We start from the raw sequence: 23327 nt of genomic DNA, 5'->3' as shown, positions 1-23327 counted from the left end.
CTCAACCCCCCAAACATCTCATCCTGCACTGATGATGGTTGGTAAGTGTCTACCTGAATAGTGTTTCTTACTGCAGTTAACAGTGTATCGCTATCTTCCCAGGAGAAGAGATATTTTTTCTTCTCTTCTGGAGGGTTAATGATAGAGTCTTCCCTGTCCTGATTGGGGGCAGAAAAATCCGACAACTCTTCCCCAGAACTGGACTCCAGCTCCTGACCTGGCCTCTTGAGCCGGGGCGCACCCCGAGGAGCTTGTACTTCCTCTCCTACTATGGCTCTTAAGTCTGACATGAAGGAGGAATGCTCTGCTCTGACAATTTTTGCAATACAGGTAGAACATAACTGTTTCCCGTATGTGTCCGGTAGTTTCTGGTTACACATGGCGCATCTCCTTTTCTTAGGAGCTGATGTCATCTAGTCTTTTTTAGGTGTCACCTTGTCCTAAAATGACAAGGAACACAAGACTTTTACTACCATATACTAATGGGAATGAGGTGAGAAGAGGGGGAAGTACCCAGTAAACTTACTTGGACCGGAGGTTCAATCGGAGTGTCAGAACGACCAGTGGTTTGATCTGCCATTACTGGTGTGCTGGTTGACTGATAATCTTAGTCCCATCCCCCCTTAAATAGACCTCTCTCACCCGTCTTCCATCTGAATCATCAGAAAAAAAGGAGTTTCTGCTTTAATTTTTAGTTTTTGCGCCATTTCTTCCACTGTGGAACGCACACCGGTTACTAGAGGTTCGCGTATCGATCCCTCTGTAACCAGAAGTGCTGTCTCCGCCATCTTGCGCACGCTGGAGTATGCAGAGCTGCAGCTGCCGAAACCAAGAGCCCCCTTTGCGGGGGAGACTGTTCCACTCCCACCGCAAAAAAGGCTGAGGGACCCCTGGATTCAGCGGGGTGTCGGCCTCCGGACCCTGGCAGGAGGGAGGGGAGGAGTGCTAGGACCCTGGCCCGATCCTCCTGCGCCCGGCTTCAGGAACTCCTGCTCCTGGTACGTAAACCTCTTCTGTATCAGTCCCTGATAGGGACAGGAAAAACACTGGAGTGGGGGCCTTTTAACCTCTTGTGTTTCCTGTCCCTATCAAGGATATGAAGGACGACCTCCTGATGGTTCCGTCAGGAGGGACGTCCTGGAAAAGGGCAATGTTGAGAGACAGGGGGGGTCAGCCAAGGAACTTTAGTGCATCAGATGAGAGATACTTTATGCTAACATTCAACAGTGCCATCAGCTCATAACCGTCAGCAACACCCATCTACTATCAGAGAAACAACGCCGAGTGACTCTGCTATACGCAAACATTTCAACAAATGGGAGTTGAGAATTTGGCCAAGATTAACCCCTTCACCCCCAGGCCTTTTTTTTTTCTCTCTCTCGTTTTTGCTCCCTTTCTTCCCAGAGTTATAACTTTATTTTTCCATCAATATAGCCATCTGAGGGTTTATTTTTTGCAGGACGAGTTGTACTTTTGATTGACCTCATTGATTTTACCATATAATGTACTGGAAAAAAAATGCAAGTGCAGTGAAATTGCAAACAAAGTGCAATTCCACAACTGTTTTTTGGGGTTTTGTTTTTCCATATTCACTAAATGGTAAAACTGACCCTGCCATCATGATTCTCCAGGTCATTACGAGTTCGCAGGTACCAAATATGTATAGGTTCTTTTTTATTTAAGTGACAGAAAAAAAAAGTCCAAAGTTAAAAAAAAAAATTAAAAACAATTGTGCCATTTTCCAAGACCCGCAGCATCTCCATTTTTCAGGATCTGGGGCCGGGTGAGGGCTTATTTTTTTTGCATGCTGAGGTGATGTTTTTTATTGATACTATTTTGGTGTAGATACAATTTTTTAATCACCTGTCATTGCAATGTAGCAGCAAACAAAAAAAAATGTAATTCTGGCATTTTGATTATTTTTCTCGTTACACCGTTAACCGACTGGATTCATTTTTTTATATGAAAAAACCTGTCAGCAGGTTTTTGCAATTTAATCTGAGGACAGCATGAAGTAGGGGGTTAAAAAACACAGAATTGCTTACTTAGACTGAAGGATTTATTGATTTTCATTGCTAGGACTACAGAAGTGAGAGACCTAGTTAGACTCCAGCCCCTTCTGTGATAAGCACCTCAGTGTCTATAGTACATACAGAGCCTGGTATGGGCAGGGACAGCTTTCTCAGTTCTGCTGCATTGCCAAGTCTAAAAAAAACTGTCAGAACGTCTGCACCCAGTAAACTAAGTGACAGATTGTTGGATTCAGTGTCTATCTACATCAGGCTGCTCTCAGATGAGGTATCAAAAACCTGCTGACAGATTACCTTTAATGGTGTGTTCAATGCTGAAAATTAAGGTAGTTATTTATCCACCATGTTATACCATCAGAGAGGTGTCTGATTGACTTAAAGCAGTGTTTCCCAAACTCCAGTCCTCATGGACCCCACAGGTCATGTTTTCAGGATTTCCTTAGTATTGCACAGGTGATGGAAGTATCATCAAGGAATCAGGAATTCTCTCACCTGTGCAATACTAAGGAGATCCTGAAAACATGACCTGTGGGGTCCGTGAGGACTGGAGTTTGGGAAACACTGACTTAAAGTTTATTCTGCACCAGGACAACACCAAACACAGCAAATATAATTGAAAACTATCCTCCGGGTAAAGGAGATAATACATACCTCCCCAAAGGAGTCCTTGGAACTACCTGCGGCTGACCATCTCTCTTTTGACGCTCTAATAGGGCATCTACCTCATTCTGCACTTCTATGCCATTTTTATCATCGGTCTTAAAAACCTACAGAGACCAAATGAGATTGTCAGAAACATACAAAGTACAAGCTTGAAAGTTTGTTGCATGATCACAAACTTATGGGAGATAAATATAGATTATACACACACACACATACATATCTAGCAAGATAATTCTATAAAGTACAGACTTACATATCTCTTAGCCTGGAAATCACGAATGCTGTTGAAGATCATGTGGAGACAGCGGGGAAGTAGTCCGCCTTGTCCCGGAGACCCAGTCATTGTGTACGTTTTTCCGCTTCCAGTCACCCCATATGTGAAAAGGAGTCCTGAAATAAGAATTGGCTGGAAGTTCAATAAGACCCATCTATTTATTCAAACAGATTACCAAAAAGGTATTCAGAATCACTTACCATTTTTACCACGAATTAGATCTTCTACAAGAGGCTTAGCGACAACATCAAAAACGTCTTTTTGTATCAACTCTGTCCCAAAAACTTGTTTAAAGGAATACTGAGTCTGTAACAGATAGAAATTAAATAAAAGAAATGTACAGGAATGACCTCCATAAATACGTACTTATCAGTAATAGTCAATCTTGACGAGCCCGACAGTAGAGGAATTTTTAGGGAGGTGGTGGTGGGATAAAAGAAAAAAAAATAGAATTAGACTTACCGGTAATTCGGTTTCTAATAACCCACCACGACAGCACACCGGAGGATGTAACCCCACCCTAATAGGGACAGGAAATACGAAGAGGTTTAAATAGCCCCTCCCACATCCTCCCTTCAGTGTTATTACAAAGGACCACAAGAGTATAGATGCTTCAAATTAATTTTTATTTCTACTGATCCAACTGTCGTAGAAACAAGCAAGGGGGAGGGAATTACCCGTGCTGTCGTGGTGGATTATTAGAAACCGAATTACCAGTAAGTCTAATTCTATTTTCTCTAATAACCCCCCCACGACAGCACACAGGAGGTATACCAAAGATATACTAGGGAGAGACAATAGCCTGAAGGACCTTCCTTCCGAAGGCTAAATCTCCAATAGACATTAGGTCCAGTCTGTAGAGTTTGGAGAAAGTATGAATTAAGGACCATGTAACAGCTCTGCAAATCTGTTCGATGGATGCGCTGGCTTTTTCAGCCCAGGAGACAGATATCGCCCTTGTAGAATGGGCCTTGAGCTTTGCTGGAGGAGGTAGATCCTGGATCTGGTAAGCCTCCATAGTTGCCCTCTTAATCCAGTTGGCCATTGTGGATTTTGCTGCCTTCTTTCCTCTGTTTGGACCTTGTGTATGGACAAATAGGTTCTTGTATTTCCTTCCTTCTTCTGTTTCCTGAAGATAGTGCAGTACTATTCTCCGAACAGCCAGAGTGGAATTCCATTTCTTTTTTGTCTTTTGGGTTGTCACAAAATGATGGAAGGATTATCTCCTGAGATCTGTGGAAATTTGAGACCACTTTAGGTAGAAATGAAGGGTCAAGTTGGAAAATTAGACGATCTTCCAGGATTCTCAGGTAGGGTTCGTTGACGGAAAGGGCCTGTAGTTCACACTCTTCTGGCTGTAGTTATTGCCACCAGGAAAGCCGTTTTCCAGGTCAGCCTGTCCAGTCTTATGGCTGATAAGTGCTCAAAGGGTGGAAGGGTTAACCCCTTCAGAACAATGTTAAGGTCCCAGGGGGGAAACAAGTCTGTTACTCTTGGGTGGCTGCTGTCATAAATCTTCTCACCCACTGATGTTCCGCTAGTCTTTGATCAAAGTATGAACTTAACGCTGCTACCTGGACCTTAAGAGTACTAGGTCTGAGACCTTTGTCCAGACCTTATTGTAGAAAATCTAGAATCTGTGCCACATCAGCCCTATGAGGGTGTGGGTGAGTGGGTGCACACCACTTTAAGAAGGTTTTCCAGATCTTATGGTAAATGGTGTTCGTTACAGCTTTCCTGCTCTTCTGGAGAGTTTTGATGACTTTCTCTGAGGCCTCTTGTTTTTAATATCAGGAATTCAGAAGCCAGGCAGCTAGTTGTAGTCTCTCAGGATCCAGATGGTGAATTGGTCCCTGGAGAAGGAGATCTTTGATGGGAGGAAGGATTAGAGGGCTCTCCATACTCAGACTGGTTAACGTTCCGAACCAACTTTTTGGCCAGAGAGGGGCCACTAGGATTACTCTGGTCCATTTGGTCCTTATCTTCTGTAAGGTTTTTGAAAGGATAGGCAGTGGGGGAAAAGCATATGCTAGTTTGAATTCCCATTGGTAAGCGAATGCGTCCACGCCCAAGCAAGGGCAGTTTGGATCCAGGGAGAAATATTGAGGTACTTTCACGTTCTGGTGTCCGGTGAGGAGATCTACCTCTGGATAGCCCCATCTCTCGACTAACATCTGGAAGACGTCTGGGTTTAGGCTCCACTCTCCTGGATGAATCTTTGTTCTGATTAAGAAAACGGCCTGGACATTGACTGACCCTTTGATATTAAGAGCCGATAGGGATAGAAAATGTTCTTCGGCCCAGGAAAATATTCTCGCTGAGATTGCTTTTAAGCTTTCGTATCTTGTGCCCCCTTGATGACGAAGGTGGGCTACCGTGGTGATTTTGTCTGACAATATCTGAATGTGAGATTTCTGGACCAGAGGCTCTGCTGCTCTGAGGACTTCCTCTATGGCTTTTAATTCTCTGAAATTTGATGAGCGTTGGCTCACCTCTTTGGTTCATATACCCTGGAATAGCTCTTGGGAGACCATGGCTCCCCATCGCTTCTCGCTGGCATCCAGTTTTATGGTTACTAGCGGATTCTGGATCCATGATACTCCTCTGTTCAGATTCTTTACGCTGAGCCACCAGAATAGAGAGGTCCTTAACCGTGGTGGTATAGGAATTCTCCTGTTCAGAGACCGTGGGGATCCGTCCCAATTCGTAAGGATGTGGGTCTGTAATGTTCGGGTATGTGCCTAAGCCCAGGCCACCATCTGAATACAGGATGTCATAGACCCGATGACCGACATGGCATTTCTCAATGATACTGATTCTCCTGCTCCTTAGGACATTGATCTTTGCTTTTATCATGACCAGTTTTTGTTTGGGCAGGAATGACATCTGGCTGTGGGAATCCAATAGTACTCCTAGAAATGTTTTTGTCATGGAGGGAACCATATCCGATTTTTTGTGGTTCACCAACCAGCCCAGAGACGATGGGATCTGAGTGGTCAACTGTAGATGTTCTTGGAGTACTGGTACTGAGGGCCAGATTAATAACAGGTAGTCGAGGTATGGTACTATTGAAATATTCTGACCCCGGGATATAAGCCATGACTTCCGCCATGACTTTTGTAAATATTCACAGGGCTGGTGATATTCCAAATGGGAGAACATTAAATTGATAGTGGACTATTTGTTCCCCTTGAGCCACTGCGAATCTTTGGAACCTCCTGTGAAGTGGATGTATGGGGATGTGGTAATATGCATCCTGAAGGTCGATTGTGGCCATGACATGGTCCTGTCCTATCAGGGGGACCGTCGACCTTATCGATTCCATCTTGAATCGTTGGTAGTGGATATACAGATTCAGTGGCCTTAGATTGATTATAACTCAGTGTGAGCCATTTGGTTTTTTTATTAGGAAGAGTCTGGAATAATGTTCTGTGCCTGTCTCTCTTGTAGGAACCAGGGATATCACCCCTGAGAACAATAGGTCAGTAAGACCGGATATCAGGGTGGCCTGACGACTCAGAGGAGAGCTGTGTTAACTTTATCCTCTCTGGAGGATAGGAGGAGAAATGTATTTTTACTCCGAACTCGACAAACCTCAGGACCCATGGGTCTGAGCAGATTTCTTTCCACAGAGAGAAAATTCGAGATGCGGCCCTCGACTGTCCTGACGCCATGGTCAGTTCGGACGTTGATTTTGGGAGAGAAAAAGATTTTTGCCTCCTCTACCTTTTGGGTAGCTCCATCGTCCTGTTTTCCCTTTACCCCTATATTGAGGGGTCTGCTCCTGGCAGGACCGAAAAGGCCTTTTCCTCAGCTTCCTAGGTTCCGGGAGGGCCGCCTTCTTGTCTGAGGCCTTCTCTAGAAGAACATCTACGGCTGGCCCGAACATGTATTTCCCTTTAAAGGGGATGGAACAATTTCATTTTTGATGCCACATCGCCGTTCCAGGATTTCAACCATAGGGCCCTTCTTACAGAGTTTGATAGCCCAGATGCTCTTGCCGCCACTCTCACTGATTCTGCAGAAGCGTCTGCTAAAAACTCCATAGCTTTCTGGAAAAGCGGTAGGGATGCCAAGATGTCTTCTCTGGGGGTGCCCGAGACTAGGTGTTCCTCCAGTTGATCTAGCCAACAAGCCATTGATCGAGCTACGCCCGTAGAGACTGCGTTGGTGTTTAATTGTGCTGCCGAGGTCTCCCAGGATTTTCTGAGTAGTTCCCCCATTTTGCGTTCCAATGGGTCTTTTAATTGAGAGGAATCTTCAAAGGGCAGTGTGGTTTTCTTTGCCACTCGTGCAATTTGGATATCTACTCTTGGGACTTCAGACCAGCATTCTGCCGTCTCATTGTCTACAGGAAATCTATCTTAACTCCGTAGGGGTATTTAATCTCTTTTCTGGAGATTCCCACTCCTCTAAGACTAAGTCCCTCATACTCTGGTGTATAGGGAACACCAATTTTTTTCTGGAACGTAGCCCCCCAAACATCTGATCCTGTACTGTTTGGGGAACTTTTTCTTCCTTGACCTCCATAGTTCTCCTTACTGCCATGAGGAGTTCCTCCAAGCTATCTGATGGAAAGTAATATCTCTCTCACTGGGAGTTATCAGGAGTTGGACTCAGTTCACCTTCCTCTGGAAGATCTTCCGAGATATATATCTCCTCTTGAGAGTCTTCCTCCTGTCCCTCTGGCGGGCTAATCTTCCTCTTTTTGGCTGCTGAGGGAGTACAGTCATGGCCAAAAGTATTGAGAATGACACCAAATTTATATTTTCACATGATCTGCTGGCCTCTGGTTTTTATTAGTGTTTGTCTGATGTTTATATCACATACAGAAATATAATTGCAATCATATTATGAGTACCAATAGGTTATATTGACAGTTAGAATGAGTTAATGCAGCAAGTCAATATTTGCAGTGTTGCCCCTTCTTCTTCAAGACCTCTGTAATTCTCCCTGGCATGCTCTCAATCAACTTTTGGACCAAATCCTGACTGATAGTCCATTCTTGCATAATCAATGCTTGCATTTTGCCAGAATTTGTTGGTTTTTGTTTGTCCACCCGTCTCTTGATGATTGACCACAAGTTCTCAATGGGATTAAGATCTGGGGAGTTTCCAGGCCATGGACCCAAAATCTCTATATTTTGTTCCATGAGCCATTTAGTTATCACCTTTGCTTTATGGCAAGGTGCTCCATCATGCTGGAAAAGGCATTGTTGGGCGCCAAACTGCTCTTGGACGGTTGGGAGAAGTTGCTCTTGGAGGACATTCTGGTACCATTCTTTATTCATGGCTGTGTTTTTAGGCAAGACTGTGAGTGAGCCGATTCCCTTGGCTGAGAAGCAACCCCACACATGAATGGTTTCAGGATGCTTTACAGTTGGCATGAGACAAGACTGGTGGTAGCGCTCACCTCTTCTTCTCCGAATAAGCTGTTTTCCAGATGTCCCAAACAATCGAAAAGGGGATTCATCAGAGAAAATGACTTTGCCCCAGTCCTCAGCAGTCCACTCCCTGTACCTTTTGCAGAATATCAGTCGGTCCCTGATGTTTTTTCTGGAGAGAAGTGGCTTCTTCGCTGCCCTCCTTGAATCCAGCCCTTGCTCAAAGAGTCTCCGCCTCACAGTGCGTGCAGAAGCACTCACACCAGCCTGCTGCCATTCCTGAGCAAGCTCGGCACTGCTGGTAGTCCGATCCCGCAGCTGAAACAGTTTTAAGATACGGCCCTGGCGCTTGCTGGTCTTTCTTGGGCGCCCTGGAGCCTTTTTGGCAACAATGGAAGCTCTCTCCTTGAAGTTCTTGATGATGCGATAGATTGTTGACTGAGGTGCAATCTTTGTAGCTGCGATACTCTTCCCTGTTAGGCCATTTTTGTGCAGTGCAATGATGGCTGCACATGTTTCTTTAGAGATAACCATGGTTAACTGAAGAGAAACAATGATACCAAGAACCAGCCTCCTTTTAAAGTGTCCAGTGATGTCATTCTTACTTAATCATGTCTGATTGATCGCCAGCCCTGTCCTCATCAACACCCACACCTGTGTTAATGGATCAATCACTATAACGATGTTAGCTGCTCCTTTTAAGGCAGGACTGCAATGATGTTGAAATGTGTTTTGGGGGTTAAAGTTCATTTTCTGGGCAAATATTGACTTTGCAAGTACAGTAATTGCTGTTAAGCTGATCACTCTTTGACATTCAGGAGTATGTGCAAATTACCATTACAAAAAATGAAGCAGTAAACTTTGGAAAAATTACTATTTGTCTCATTCTCAATACTTTTGGCCATGACTGTAGATGTAGAACCCTGACTAGGTGAGGGCGTAGGGAGAGTGACCGAGGCTAAGGAGGATTTGATCTCTTGACGTACAATCCCCTTTATCTCTTCCATTAAGGAAGGTTGTTCCTGCCTGATAATCTTCTCCATACAGTCCTTGCATAGGGGCTTTCTATGGGAGGACGATAGTTTTTTTGTACAGATGGGTCATCTGCGTGACGGTTTAACTTTTTCTCCAGATGCAGGTTTCTTGTCCCCCTACAAGAGAGGGGAGAAGGGAAGGGGAGCTATAAATCACTATTACCTGCATCTGGGAGATGGACTACCAGTGCCATACTTACTGGGACCGGACCAGCGCTGGGCTCTACATTTGCAGAGCGAGAAGCTTCAACAGACATGGTTTTGTCCTACCTGTAGATGTCTTCCTGTCCAGGGCTCCTTTATGGGCGACTGGACCAGCGCCTCCCTATGTTTAGAGGGCTCCTCCCCCGGTGTCCAGGTGAAGACTTGTGATCACTGGCGGCATTACTGCTTTTTTCCCCTTAGCTTCTGATGCGGTCCACAGTGGAATGCAAAACTGCCGGAAATGGCGTCATCATCCGGCGTCACTTCCGGCCCGCGCCCCACATCCTGGAGCCGGCATCGCCCGCGCATCCAGCAGGGGAGAGGAGGAGGAGATGGACCAGAGAGCTCAAAGAGGCCTCCAGTCAGAAGATCCTGCAGACCTTGCCCGAGACTGCAGGATGGGGTCCCGAATCCGGAGGAGACGGGAGCAGCGCCCTGAGAAGGAGAGGTAAACTGCTCGATCCTCCGCTGCCCAGCTAATAGCTTTCCCCCAGTGCCTGTCGTCAGCCCAGCACACCAGGGATGACCTCTTCATCCCTGATAGGGACAGGAAATAACACTGAATGGAGGATGTGGGAGGGGCTATTTAAACCCCTTCGTATTTCCTGTCCCTATTAGGGTGGGGTTACATCCTCCTGTGTGCGGTCGTGGGGGGTTATTAGAGAAAAAGCTGATTTTCTGCAAAGAAGTTTTTTTTTTTGCTTTATTTATATTAAAGGCTTAAAAGGAGTCTATAGAAAAATCCAGAGTCCAATTTAAGTTTTTGGGAGTCCAAGAAGGAGTTCTCAGACACCAATAGAAACTCAGACTATTTATAGGGGAACCAGACAGCTGCCTTAGCTCATCTAAACCACCACCATTAATGGTGAGACTAGTTGGAGGGGCATTGATTTCCCTGGATTAATCCTCACTCTCATTGTGCAAGCACGATCCTATGGTTATGATTGTTAGATACTATAGAGGAAAAAAAATAAATAAAAATGATGGCTCTTGGAAGAAGGGGAGGGAAAGCGCCAAAAAAATTGGATGTGAAAGGAAGGAGGTAAACCATGAAGCTGTGCACAGGCTAAATAGAAAGTCTGTCAGACCCAATCTCACCTCTTTGTATTCTCCATTTCTGTTGACTCTACAGCCATCTGGGGGGTGCAGCTGTACGGTGGTCTCATTGATCACTTCAATGCAGCATTCCTGATCTGTGGGGCTGAGAGGACGCACCCGACAGTAAACCTGGGGAGGAATCGTAACATGATAATTCAGTCATTGGAAATAGTACTTCCATAATACATCTTATGACTTTTGTACTAAAAAAAAAAAAAAAAAAAAACAAACAAAAAAAAAAAAAAACAAAGATGAATGAATAGATATATTTATATATATATTTTTTTTAAATTCTTCCTATTGTGTTATAAAATGTTACAAACTTACTCCAACTGGATCCTTCGGTCCACTGTTAGGTTTTTTGAGAAGGGCCCTCCGCGGAGGTTTGGTTCGCCTGCAGATCAGATAAAATGTTTAATGAAAGCAAAAATATTAATATGTAAAATTATAGTTTATAATAAGCTGATAAAACATTTAACCCCTTAGTGACCACCATTACATCTTTTTACAGACCTAAACTATAAGAGAATAGCATCCCCTGATATGTGAAGAAGCAGCTTTCACTATAGCCGGCATCAGCCATGGTCAGGGTTGGCAGGTCCATGGCCATTTAACCCCTTAGATGCTGTCAAAAGTGCCCACAGAATGTAAATGGTTAACGGAGTGTGGGAGCTCTTTCTTTAACCCCATCAGCACCCTGAGATCACAATTGTGAGGTCCTGATAGTTTCTTTGCAATCCAAGGGCAAATAACGGCCTTAAAGTCTACCGGCTATAGTGGCCTGTTCAGATGTTAGCAACATTTTAGTGGTAAAAATAAAAAAATAAATAGTTCATTCCGGTCATGCCACTTTGTATTAATTCCTAAAAAGCACCTGAAGGGTTAATAAACTACTGAAGAGCAGTTTTGAGTCTGTTGAGGGGTGCGGTTTATAAATGGTATCGATGGGGGATTCCAATATAGAGATCCCCTTAAAGTAATTTCTAAACTGAATAGATCAGTATATATAAAAAAATAAATAAAAAAAAAAGTGCTACAAAATATTTTAACTTTCTAACATCCATATTCACTGTGCCATTTCATCTTTGGGAAAGAGAACGGCAAAGATGGTATGGGGAAAGCTGTTAGTCTACAGCCCTCTATGGAGAAAGCTACCCATGCAGCAAAAGCCATGTGCAAATAGTCTGTAGTATCTTCGATAAAGCCCGTTATACCAAAAGCCTGACATGAGAGAAGGTGGTCCTGGCGTAAAGTACATGGCATTTCAACTGGATCAGAACAGAACTAAAAACAGAACATACATTACTATCACTTGGTTGAATGAATACACAGTACTCTACGACTAAGAGCAGTCCCGCCAGAATGGCATCAGAATTCTCACTATTTTTAACCGTGGATTATCCTTCATTCTTTTAAATAGAATAAAATGCATTTTTTAATCATTGTTTATGTAACAACCCTGGTTTTCCTTTGCCTAAAATAACAGCTATACGCACATTCGGTGCCAGCACTGGCTCTCCCGGGGATCGTGTGACATTATTATATCACACGATCCCTGTGGCCAATCAGCACTGGCTTCAATCTCTCTCCTACGGACGTAATTGACAACCGGAGGAAGTGAGCGCAGCTGCAGCTCTGACTTAGTCTGGATATCTGATTTGTCCGAAAGAGGAGAGAATGAATTCAGGGCTGATTATGTCACACAATCCCTGCGGCCAATATCATGCGATCCCCAGGACAGCCAGTGCTGACACTCCTGGAACAGCACTGACACCAGAGGTGAGTATAAGGTATTATTTTATAAGGGGGAACTTAACGATTGAGAAGGAGTTGTCTGAGTAGTGGACAACCCCTTTAATAACTCCCTAAAAGAAAAAGTCCATCTGGGTAAGATTTGGTGAACATTGTGGCAATTCAACCAGCCAGGCTTCATCTACCTATTTACTAACATAATAAAAAAATCTTATGAATGAAAACTGTATTCCTACATATGCAACCCCCTGTGTATCTCTATCACTGCATATTGGCTCACTAGAAGCCAAAAGAACACTTTAGGACTCCATCAGGTGTGTGGGAGTCCATATAAAGAGTCAGCATATGTACTAGAAGCTTTCTTGGCTGACCACAAACAAAGTAGGATATGAAAACAGCCTAGCCAACGAAAGAAAGAAAAAAAGAAAAAGGAGTTAAGTTGTGACTATGGGAAAAACTATCACCTATCCAGTGGATTGGTAATAGTATCTGATCTGTCTGGTTCCCATCATCAAGATCAGCGGTCCCCTTATCTGAATAGGATGAGGTAGAGGCATGTGCACTGTCAGTCCCATAGATTTTGAAAGGAGAAAGAGAGAGAGCACTGTATCTTGCCATTTACTTTGAGTGTTGTGGAACCATGCTCCATCCAAAGGGGGCGACTCCTGTCCCATCCAGTGGCTAACTAATGGGTTTCCCATAGTCACAACTTTGCCATTGCTTTTCTACACCATGTCCATTCTCCTTACTGCCGGCGACATCTCTCCACATCCCGGCCCTCCTCACCACATCCTTACAATCACTTCCACCTCCTACTCATGATCTATCCCAAACTCTCGTAACCCTTCTAACCTTATACCCATCCGCCCAGCCCCTGCTTCCACAGTCCCCCTAACAGGAGCTCTATGGAACGCTCGCTCTGTCTGCAACAAACTTTCCTACATTCACGATCTCTTCATCACTAACAAGCTTTCCTTCCTCGACATCACTGAAACCGGGCTCACCCTCTCTGACACGGCCTCTCCTGCTGCACTTCGTATGGCGGATTCCACCTCTCCCATACCCCCCGCCCCACCGGCAAGCACGGTGGAGGAATAGGTTTCCTCCTCTCAGATAACTGCTCCTTCACCCATATCCCACTGCCGTCCTCAATTACTCTCCCCTCTTTTGAAGTGCACTGCGTGCGTATCTACTCCCCCCTCCAACCTCCAACTGGCTGTCATCTACCGCCCCCCCAGGATCAACCACCACTTTCTTTGACCACTTCGCTACTTCATTTCTTCTCCGTTGACATCCCCACTATCCTTATGAGCGACTTTAACATCCCCATTGACACTTCCCTCTCAGCTGCCTCTAAGCTTCTATCCCTCACTTCATCCTTCGGTCTTACTCAGTGGTCTTCCACACCCACCCACAAAGACGGCCACACACTGGACCTCATCTTCACCCGCCTCTGTTCCCCATCTAACCTCTCTAACACACCTCTCCCTCTTTCTGACCACAACCTACTCACATTCTCTTCTCTCTCCTCCCCAGGGCAAAAATCCCCACTCCACAAACTTGCATATCCTCGCAGAAATCTCAAACACCTTGACCTACACTCACTCTTACAGACATTAGTTCCTTACATGATGCAGATGTTGCTGCCACTTTATACAACACCACAACCGCTGCAGCTCTCGATTCGGTCGCCCCCCTCACACATACCAATGCTCGCACAATCAACAGACAACCCTGGCACACCAGCCTAACTAAAGGACTGCGACGGGCCTCCAGGGTTGCTGAGCGTAGATGGAAAAGGTCCCACTCCAATGAGCACTTAATCGCATTCAAACAGTCCCTCACTACCTTCAAGTCCACACTCACTGCAGCTAAACAAACATACTTCACATCTCTCATATCCTCCCTGTCTAACAACCCCAAACAACTATTCAACACCTTCAATTCTCTCCTCCGTCCCCCAGTGCCTCCTCCCTCTCCACTTATTTCAGCCGAAGACTTTGCCTCATTCTTCAAGCAGTAGATTAACACCATCAAACAAAACTCTTGCCTAAAGCCCCCACAGCCCCTCCCCACACCTACTCAACCTTCCTCCTCCAAAATCACCTTCTCCACCATTTCTGAAGATCAACTTTCCTCTTTACTCTCCAAATCACACCTCACCACCTGTAAACTTGACCCAATCCCGTCCCACCTCATCCCAAACCTTACCACTATCTTCATCCCAACCCTAGCCCACCTCTTCAACCTGTCACTAACAACTGGTGTCTTCCCCTCATGCTTCAAACATGCCTCAATCACACCCATCCTCAAAAAGCCCTCCCTTGACCCATCCTCTGTGTCTAGCTATCGCCCCATATCACTTCTCCCCTATGCCTCAAAACTACTGGAACAACATGTCCACTCTGAGCTGTCCTCCCACCTCTCCTCCTGCTCCCTCTTCAACCGCACCATTCTACTGAAACTGCACTGACTAAAGTCACCAACGACCTACTAACCGCCAAATCTAAGCGACACTACTCTGTCCTCCTCCTCCTAGACTTGTCATCTGCCTTTGACACAGTGGACCAATCCCTCTTACTACAGACTCTCTCATCTCTCAGCATCACAGACTTGGCCCTATCCTGGATCTCCTCATACCTAACAGACAGGACATTCAGTGTCTCCCACTCACACACCACCTCATCTCGCCCCCTATCTGTCGGTGTCCCCCAAGGTTCAGTTCTAGGACCGCTGCTCTTCTCCATCTACACCTTAGGCCTGGGACAGCTCATAGAATCTCATGGCTTTCATTATCACCTCTATGCTGATGACACACAGATCTACCGCTCTGGACCTGATATCACCTCCTTACTAGCCAAAATCCCACAATGTCTGTCTGCTATTTCATCCTTCTTCTCTGCCAGATTTCTAAAACTTAACATGGACAAAACAGAATTCATCGTCTTTCCGCCATCTCATTCAACCCCCCCAACTGACCTATCTATCAACGTCAATGGCTGACCACTCTCCCCAGTCCCTCAGGCTCGCTGCCTTTGAGTAACCCTGGACTCTGAACTCTCCTTCAAACCACATATCCAAGCCCTTTCCACTTCCTGCCGACTCCAACTCAAAAATATCTCCCGGATCCGCACATTCCTCAACCATGAATCTGCAAAAACACTCATCATCTCCCGCCTTGACTACTGCAACCTCCTGCTCTGTGGCCTCCCCTCTAACACTCTCGCACCCCTCCAATCTCTCCTAAACTCTGCAGCCCGACTAATCCATCTGTCCCCCCGCTATTTCCCGGCCTCTCCTCTCTGTCAATCTCTCCACTGGCTCCCCATTGCTCAGAGACTCCAGTTCAAAACCCTAACCATGACATACAAAGCCATTCACAACCTGTCTCCTCCATATATCTCTGACCTAGTCTCCCGGTACTTACCTGCATGCAACCTCCAATCCGCACAAGATCTCCTTCTCTACTCCCCTCTTATCTCCTCCTCCCACAACCGTATACAAGATTTCTCCCGTGCTCGCCTACCGTGGAAACCTTCAAAAGGAACCTGAAGACCCACCTCTTCCGACAAGCCTACAACCTGCAGTAACCACCGCTCCACCATACCGCTGCACGACCAGCTCTACCCTCACCTACTGTATCCTCACCCATCCCTTGTAGATTGTGAGCCCTCGCGGGCAGGGTCCTCGCTCCTCCTGTACCAGTCGCTGTCACATTGTGTTCAAGATTATTGTAATTGTTCTTGTATTATACCCCTTTTCACATGTAAAGCACCATGGAATAAATGGCGCTATAATAAATAATAATAATGTCACTTTAGGGTACGTGCTCACGATCAGGAATAGAGTTTTGGACGCAGCTCATCTGCACTGCGTCCAAAACGCTGTGTTCTACGATAAAAGCACAGTGGATGGGATTTATAGAAATCCCACGCCCACTGTGGTTCTATTTGACGCTGCATAAACTCACCTGCAGCGCTGCTTTACAAGCCGCAGTATGTCAATGCTAGTCTCTGCAACAGAGATTTCTACAATAGAAACAATGTAGTTACTCCGCTTTGTTCAATGAACACATGTAGATTTAACGGTGTGATTGATCTCAGCGTTTTGGACGCAGCGAGATGCTGGGATCAAAACGCTGCCATTTCCTGATCGTGGGCACATATCCTAACATTTCTGCTCATATTTGTGCCAGCACGATGAGAACTCGATCACGGGCTGAACCAATCATTGCTGCATAGTCTCCTGTTCTTGTTGGGATTTTACATGATCCTGAAGTTTATGCTGGGAACTCAGATTACCAGAGCCTTGTTAGGGGGGGGGGGGGGGGATTATTTTTCCCGTACACACCCATAGCCTGCACATTCCTAAGCGTTGAGAGTTATCAAAGAAAATACCTAAGCGGCTTCATAAGCAAGGGGCCAGTGTGTGCTCCACCTTGTCCTGGCCTCTGACAACCCTGCAAGGCTCCCACCCCAAGCCACATACAACATAGGCATTGTTAGCTTTACACTGGGAAGGCAAATACCGAGCTTCATGGGATACCATGAGAACACGTCGACTTTTAAACCCGAGTTATTTAGTGCCTAAGAAATTATTAGCCAACAGAAGCAGTCTGTCCTACAAGATAACCATCAAATACATCTTTATCTTACCTTGAAGGCTTTTTATATCTCCTGACCTTTAAGTCCAAAACCACGCAGACACAGCAAGTATTCTTACCCACCACAGAGACACTGAACCATTTATGGTGGCCATACACATAAATAAAGGTCAGCTAAACCTGACTGCAGTCACTAGTCTCCCCACTGACACAGCATTTTGGGGAACAGAAGAATACATAAGTTGGCTTTAAAACCCAGATCCTTTTGTTCTCGGGGTAAATAAGCTGCAGGTGGAGGAGTCTGGTAGCCGCTTACTCTGCTTTCACCATTTAGAGCACACATGCTCAGCCAAAGAGAGCGTGCATGTGTATGGGTGGGAAACAACAATAGTGGCAACGACTGGCTAAAAGCTGGCTTGTATAACACCCATCTGATACACATTAAAACATTTTTTTCTCATGTTCTTTAAAGGAGTCTACTACTTGGTTAACCACATCTTAAAAAGGGAACCTGTCACCAGAAAAAACCCTATTAACCTGCAGATATGGGGTAAATTTGCAAGATAACAGCATTATTAACCAGCCCAGCACCTGCACATAGAAGGTTGCCGGAAGAAAATTTACTTTTTCCCCCCAGCAGAGTTTGGCTTCCTGTTACAGGGTGAAGCGATGGTTCATTCACCGCTCTGAATATACAAGAGAGGCAGCTGTAACCGCGACCTTGGCCCTGAATGACACTGGCTCTGCATTGGGGCCGGCTGTCAGTCAGGGCTAGGGGTGCAGTTACAGCCACCGCTGTGTATACTCAGAGCGGTGACCGAACCTGCGCCGCCACTATGACTAGAAGCTGAACACTGCCGGGGGGATAATAAAGTTCATTTTGTCCCAACAGCGTCCGGCTAAGTGCAGGCGCCAGGCAGGTTAATAATGCTATTAGACTTTAAGACTACAGGTGATGTGACACCTGTAATAAGCACAAGGCAGAGCCAGATATTTTTTTTAACTCGAAATTTGTATCAATGGGGCTTCAAGTAAGTTCTGCACGTCATGACAAGACAACTCTACCCAGATATAGGGAGAATTTGTAGCCGCAAATTTGAGAAGAAATAGAAACACTGACATTAATGTTTTAAGGTTCAGTACAGTCCAAAATTCCATTTACTAATGCAAAGTACCTGAAAATTTAATTATTAGGCAATAAAATTGCTTGGAAGGTAGGTCTCGATTTATTTAAACAAAAAAATTCCCTTCCCTTACTAAACAGGCTGCTCGGGTATGAGCACAAGACGTCTTCAGGCAGATTCCGCCTGAACAAGCGCTACAAAAAATAAGCATAATGGACAACAATCTAAAAAACACATTTTAGTGCAGTCTCTTTTGTTTCTTTTAACTGCTTTAGGCTACGTACCCACTATGCATTTTTCAAGCGTTTTTGCCGCGGAATTTCCCCAGCGAAAACACTTAAACGCTTGGTAATACCTGCCCCGTGGTCCCCAATGATAATCCACATGTGCTGTGCACATGCTGCGGAAATTTCCGCTGCGGATTATCATTGATGAAAAATCCGCAGCATGTCCATTAATTTTGTGGACACGCGGCTTAATTGCCGCCACTGACTTGCATTGAATCGCTTAATATCCGCATGACTACATGTGGATATTAAGCGATTCAATGTGCGGATGGTACCCGGGTCTGGAGAAGAGGAGACTCTCCTCCAGACCCAGGTACCATAGTACCTGTAGTTAAAAAAGAATTTAAATAATAAAAGAAAAAAATTATACTCACCTTCTGATGGCCCCCGGTCTCCTGTATGGTGCGTGTCTGGTATCTTCGGCGGCTCACAGTGGTGTAAAAAGGACCTTCCATGACGTCATTTAGTCATGTGACAGGTCATGCGACCGCTGACGTCGGCGGTCGCATGACCTGTCACATGACTAAATGACGTTATGGAAGGTCCTTTTTACACCACCGCGAGCCGTCGAAGACACCAGCACCGTCGAAGGAGACCGGGGGCCATTGGAAGGTGAGTATAAGGTTTTATTTTTCACCATTTTATTCTGTTTTTTCTTCTTACTATTAAGAAGCATCGTAACTTGGTCACACTATATAAATCTATGCTGGTTGCATGGATTTATATAGCGTGACCAAGTTGTCAAGCACTTTCCAAGTGATGCTAAAATCGATTGGAAAAGCGCTTTACAACCCAAATGCGGAAATGCATGTGAAGAACGCTTCACAAACACTTCTACCTGGCGGGAAAAACGCATGTACAATCCGCATGTGTTTTTCCTGCCAAGGAGATGCAGAAAAAATCCAGAGCATTTCTACTTCGTGGGCACTTAGCCTTAGAAACCATGAAACTGTTAAAAGAAGTAACATGTCCATTCTTCAGGTGGCTTCATTTGGAAGCCGCTGGATATTTATAAATGAAACAATAGGAAAAGACTCCGGTGGTGAAGCCACCGCAAAAGACAACAGGAAAAATACCGCTGGCTTTTTCCTGAAGTGACTTTGCCTTGCGAAACCTTAGCGACTGCCATGGGAGTAATGACACCGTGTGCACATACCCCTAGTGTAGTCATGGCTGCAGGAGGAGTCTGCACTGGGCTTTGCTTGCAACCTGTTACAATAGAGACACACTGTCTATAGCTCCTGTGATGGACAAAGTGAAAGGATATTATAAATCGCTACTGACAAAGTTGCATTCAGCAAATAAACATTGGTTGCAAAGTGGAACATAGTGTAACAAAATAGAAAATGTAGGACAGCGCTGCTATGTGTATAAGAAACAGGAAGATTAATGAGGAAAAAACATGGGTGTAGCTTCCAAAATAAGGAAGCGCCTCTCTGGAGACCATTCTGGTATGTAGCACCAGTACATAAAGGTGAACAAAGCACTGGCTATTCCATACACACAGGTCACCACAGGTAATTCTCAGGAGGTGCCAGTGATAGCAGTCAGTTTTTAAGATTGAAGCTAGATACAAGTCCATCCTATAACCTAACATGTTGATCCAGAGGAAGGAAAAACCCCATGAGGCAGATGCTGATTGTCCAACATTGGGAGGAATGTTTTTCCCCAATTTCCCCACATTAAAGGGGTTGTTCGTTCTTGCAATACTTTGTTAGGCTACCCAAACAATCAGATCACAGGATGTCCCCTTGCTAGGACCCCACTAATCAGCTGTAACCTGTGTAGGGATCCAGTATGGGAGCAAGTGTTCAGTTAATCTGCAGCACCACCTCCCACCACAGGCTACGAAGACTTAAAATTTAATGGCGGAGTTCACTTTAAAAAATGTATTTACCCTAAAAGGGCTCCCTAGATTATTACAGGTCCCCCACTGGATTACACAATGGCCTTTACCATTCTGCTATAAAAAGTGTCAAGGAAAACTGTCAGAAAGTGCTCAACTTCTGTACAGCACCACCACAGTGGAAATGATGAATTACAAGGTGTCAGTGTAAAGGATGTCTGGCACTGCTTACTTCCACATCAAAGGCGAGTGGTGCCAATGCTGATAAGACCCTGCAACTCGGCAGGTAAGTGGGGTCGTAACGTTATCGGCGCTTATGTGGATGTGAGCGGCATCAAACAACCCATAGCCACTAGTCTAAAGCTGGAGAAAATGTCATGTCTCCATCGGCCAAACATGCATTGCGCTCTCCTCAACCCTCTTCCCATATATAATACAGCTTCAAACCCCGGGCAGCTATCCATTGTCCCTGGATAGAAAAGACCCAGAAATTAAACATGCCCAATAGTTCTCTGCCACATCATCTGATAGAGAAAAGTCAGGAGAGCCCCAAACACACAATGCTCAGCTGTGGTTCTACCAAAATTGTGGTTTCAGCTAACAGTAAGGCTGTGTGCCCACGATGCGTTTTTCAAGCGTTTACGCTGCGGAATTTCCGCAGCAGAAACGCTTGGTAAACCTTCCCCCATGGTCTCCAATGCAATTCCGCACTTTCAAAGCCCATGCTGCGTATTTTTCCACAGCGTTTATGCTGAACTCAAAAATCCGCAGCATGTCCATTAATTTTGCGGACACGCAGCGTAATCGCCGCCATTGACTTGCATTAGAACGCGCCAATTCCGCAATACTGCATCTGTACTTGCGTAATTGGCGCGTTCTAATGTGCGGATGGTACCCAAGTCTGGAGGAAAGGAGACTCTCATCCAGACCTGGGTACCATAGAATCTGTAAAAAAAAAAAAAAAATTTAAAATAAAAAATAAAGTTAATACTTACCTTCCGATGTCCTCCCGGTGTTTTGTCCACGCCGTCCGGTCTCTTGCAATGCTCGCGCTGTTGTGAAGGACCTGCCATAACGTCACAGTCATGTGACCCATCACATGACTCAATGACATCACCGCAGGTCCTTCACACCACCACGAGCATTGCAAGAGACCGGACGCAGCGACGCAGCAGAGATGACACCAGGAAGATACCGGAAGGGGAGTATACATTTTTTTTTTTTTCACCATTCTTATTCTTTTTTTTTTTAACTATTACTTGGTCATACTATATAAATCCATGCCGGCTGCATGGATTTATATAGTGTGAACAAGTTGTCAAGCACTTTTCCAAGTGTTGCTAAAATCGCTTGGAAAAGCGCTTGATAACCCGCATGCAGAAATGCTTGCAAAGACGCTTGACAAACGCTTCTACCTGGCGGGAAAAACGCATGCGTTTTTCCTGCCAGGGAGAAGCTTAAAAAATATGCAGCATTTCTGCATCGTGGGCACATAGCCTAAAGGGTTATTCCAAAAAAGCACACATGCGTATATATTTAAAAGAAAAACAACAGAGACACTCTCCCCAGTGATCCTGAGAATGACCCATTGCTGACCCCACCTTGAATGGAGATTGACCTTGGCTCCATTCCTATGAGACACTGCAGAGCTCCATTCTTGGGATCGCTGGGGACGGATGTCACCAATCTGACCCCCAACATTCTAAAAGTTACCATTTTGGGAAAACCCTTTAATTTAAAAGGGGTTGTCCACTACAAGGAAAACCCCTTCTTGATCTAAATGTTCAGCCACGATAAAATAAAAATACCTATGCTCACCTCCCGTGCCGGCACCATTCCAGCGGTGTCGGCACTCGCAGTCCAGGGGCTCTCATGCAGATGTTATGACAAGTGATGCCCGGCGCCCAATCAGCGCTGTTGTCACTGTTTCCGCCTTTGAACATGATCAGAAGTCAGATCAGCGGCAGCCTCGACTTCCTCTTCATGTTCAAAACGTCCAAAGGCGGAAACAGTGACACCAGCGCTGATTGGGCGCCGGGCATCACTTGTCATAACCTTTGCACGAGAGCCCCTGGACCGCGAGTGCCGACACCACTTGAACGGCAACGGCATGGGAGGCAAGTACAAGCTTTTTTATTTTATAGTGGCCGAACATTTAGATCAAGAAGGGGTTGTCCTAGTAGTGGGCAACGCCGTTAATGTATATGGGGGGGGTCATCAAGTGGATATCCGGTGAAAATAAGTTAGCACCTTTCTACAGCATAAGTAACAACGTGCTGATCGTGGGGCTCTGATCTGCACCAATCCACCTTTTCCCAGCAGCCCCATAAGGAATCAGTGCAGCAGCGGTCGGGGTCTGACCTGCCACACTATTTTGTAACGTGGATAAAAATTCCCTGTTCTGCCGACAGGTGCAGATCCCAACTGTAGGAACCAGCCATGGAGAGAGGTGACAACTAGTTTTTACTGGACACCCCCTTTAAAGGGGTTTTCCAGGAAGCTGAAATTGATGATCCATCCTAAAGTGAGTCCAGACCCAACATATATATATATATATATATACACACACACATATACACCCCATACAGCGGCAGGTAGCAGGTACTCTGGCTGGCGCACGCTCCTGCCTATAACGGAAACTTCCCAGCGCCACTCACGGTGGTTTCATCATGTCTGCAGCCGGGCGTCGCTGCTCCGGTATCTCGGCTTCCTGGCCCGGATATCACGGTGCGGATTACTCGTTTCGGTCGCTCACGCTCAGCTGTGAGATTTCCGCTTCCCGCGTATGGTATTTTTTAAATTCAGCCAATCACAGTGAAGAAAGACGTCATACATGACCTGCAACAGAGCCGCGCTAAGGGCTGCTAGACAAGCCGAGGCGGGCGGCTAAGCGAAGCGCGCCACCTGGTGGCCAGCGGATAAATTACGCCTGTGGTGTGCACTTCGTAAATGTATAACAAATTTGCGACAAGTGCAGAAGCACAAGTGTATTGTGGGAGGCAGCGATGTCTGTTCTGAGTTCAGATCTC

At 45.5% G+C, this 23327-nt stretch overlaps 1 protein-coding gene across 6 annotated transcripts in view; it reads right to left on the bottom strand.

Annotated features, from left to right (window-relative positions):
- Positions 1-23107, bottom strand: part of KIF23 (kinesin family member 23) — a 46246-nt gene extending 23139 nt beyond the window's left edge. For 5 of the 6 annotated variants that reach the window (XM_073653485.1, XM_073653486.1, XM_073653488.1 and 2 more), the window contains exons 1-6: positions 22956-23107; positions 11014-11080; positions 10687-10815; positions 3168-3273; positions 2947-3083; positions 2682-2797 (exon numbers count right to left, since the gene is read on the bottom strand). In XM_073653485.1, coding sequence (XP_073509586.1) covers positions 2682-2797; positions 2947-3083; positions 3168-3273; positions 10687-10815; positions 11014-11080; positions 22956-22969 — 569 coding nt within the window. In that variant the 5' untranslated portion in view covers positions 22970-23107. The remainder of the gene's footprint in view (positions 1-2681; positions 2798-2946; positions 3084-3167; positions 3274-10686; positions 10816-11013; positions 11081-22955) is intronic. The other variant, XM_073653483.1, reaches the window with a different exon arrangement.
- Between the last annotated feature and the right edge of the window lie 220 nt (positions 23108-23327).

This window comes from Phyllobates terribilis, unplaced genomic scaffold (assembly GCF_046119375.1).
Source record: "Phyllobates terribilis strain yellow unplaced genomic scaffold, ASM4611937v1 Scaffold_11__3_contigs__length_659146591, whole genome shotgun sequence".
Classification (NCBI taxonomy): domain Eukaryota; kingdom Metazoa; phylum Chordata; class Amphibia; order Anura; family Dendrobatidae; genus Phyllobates; species Phyllobates terribilis.
The sequence above is the reverse complement of the archived record's forward strand: the minus strand, read 5'-3'. Positions and strand labels throughout refer to the sequence as shown.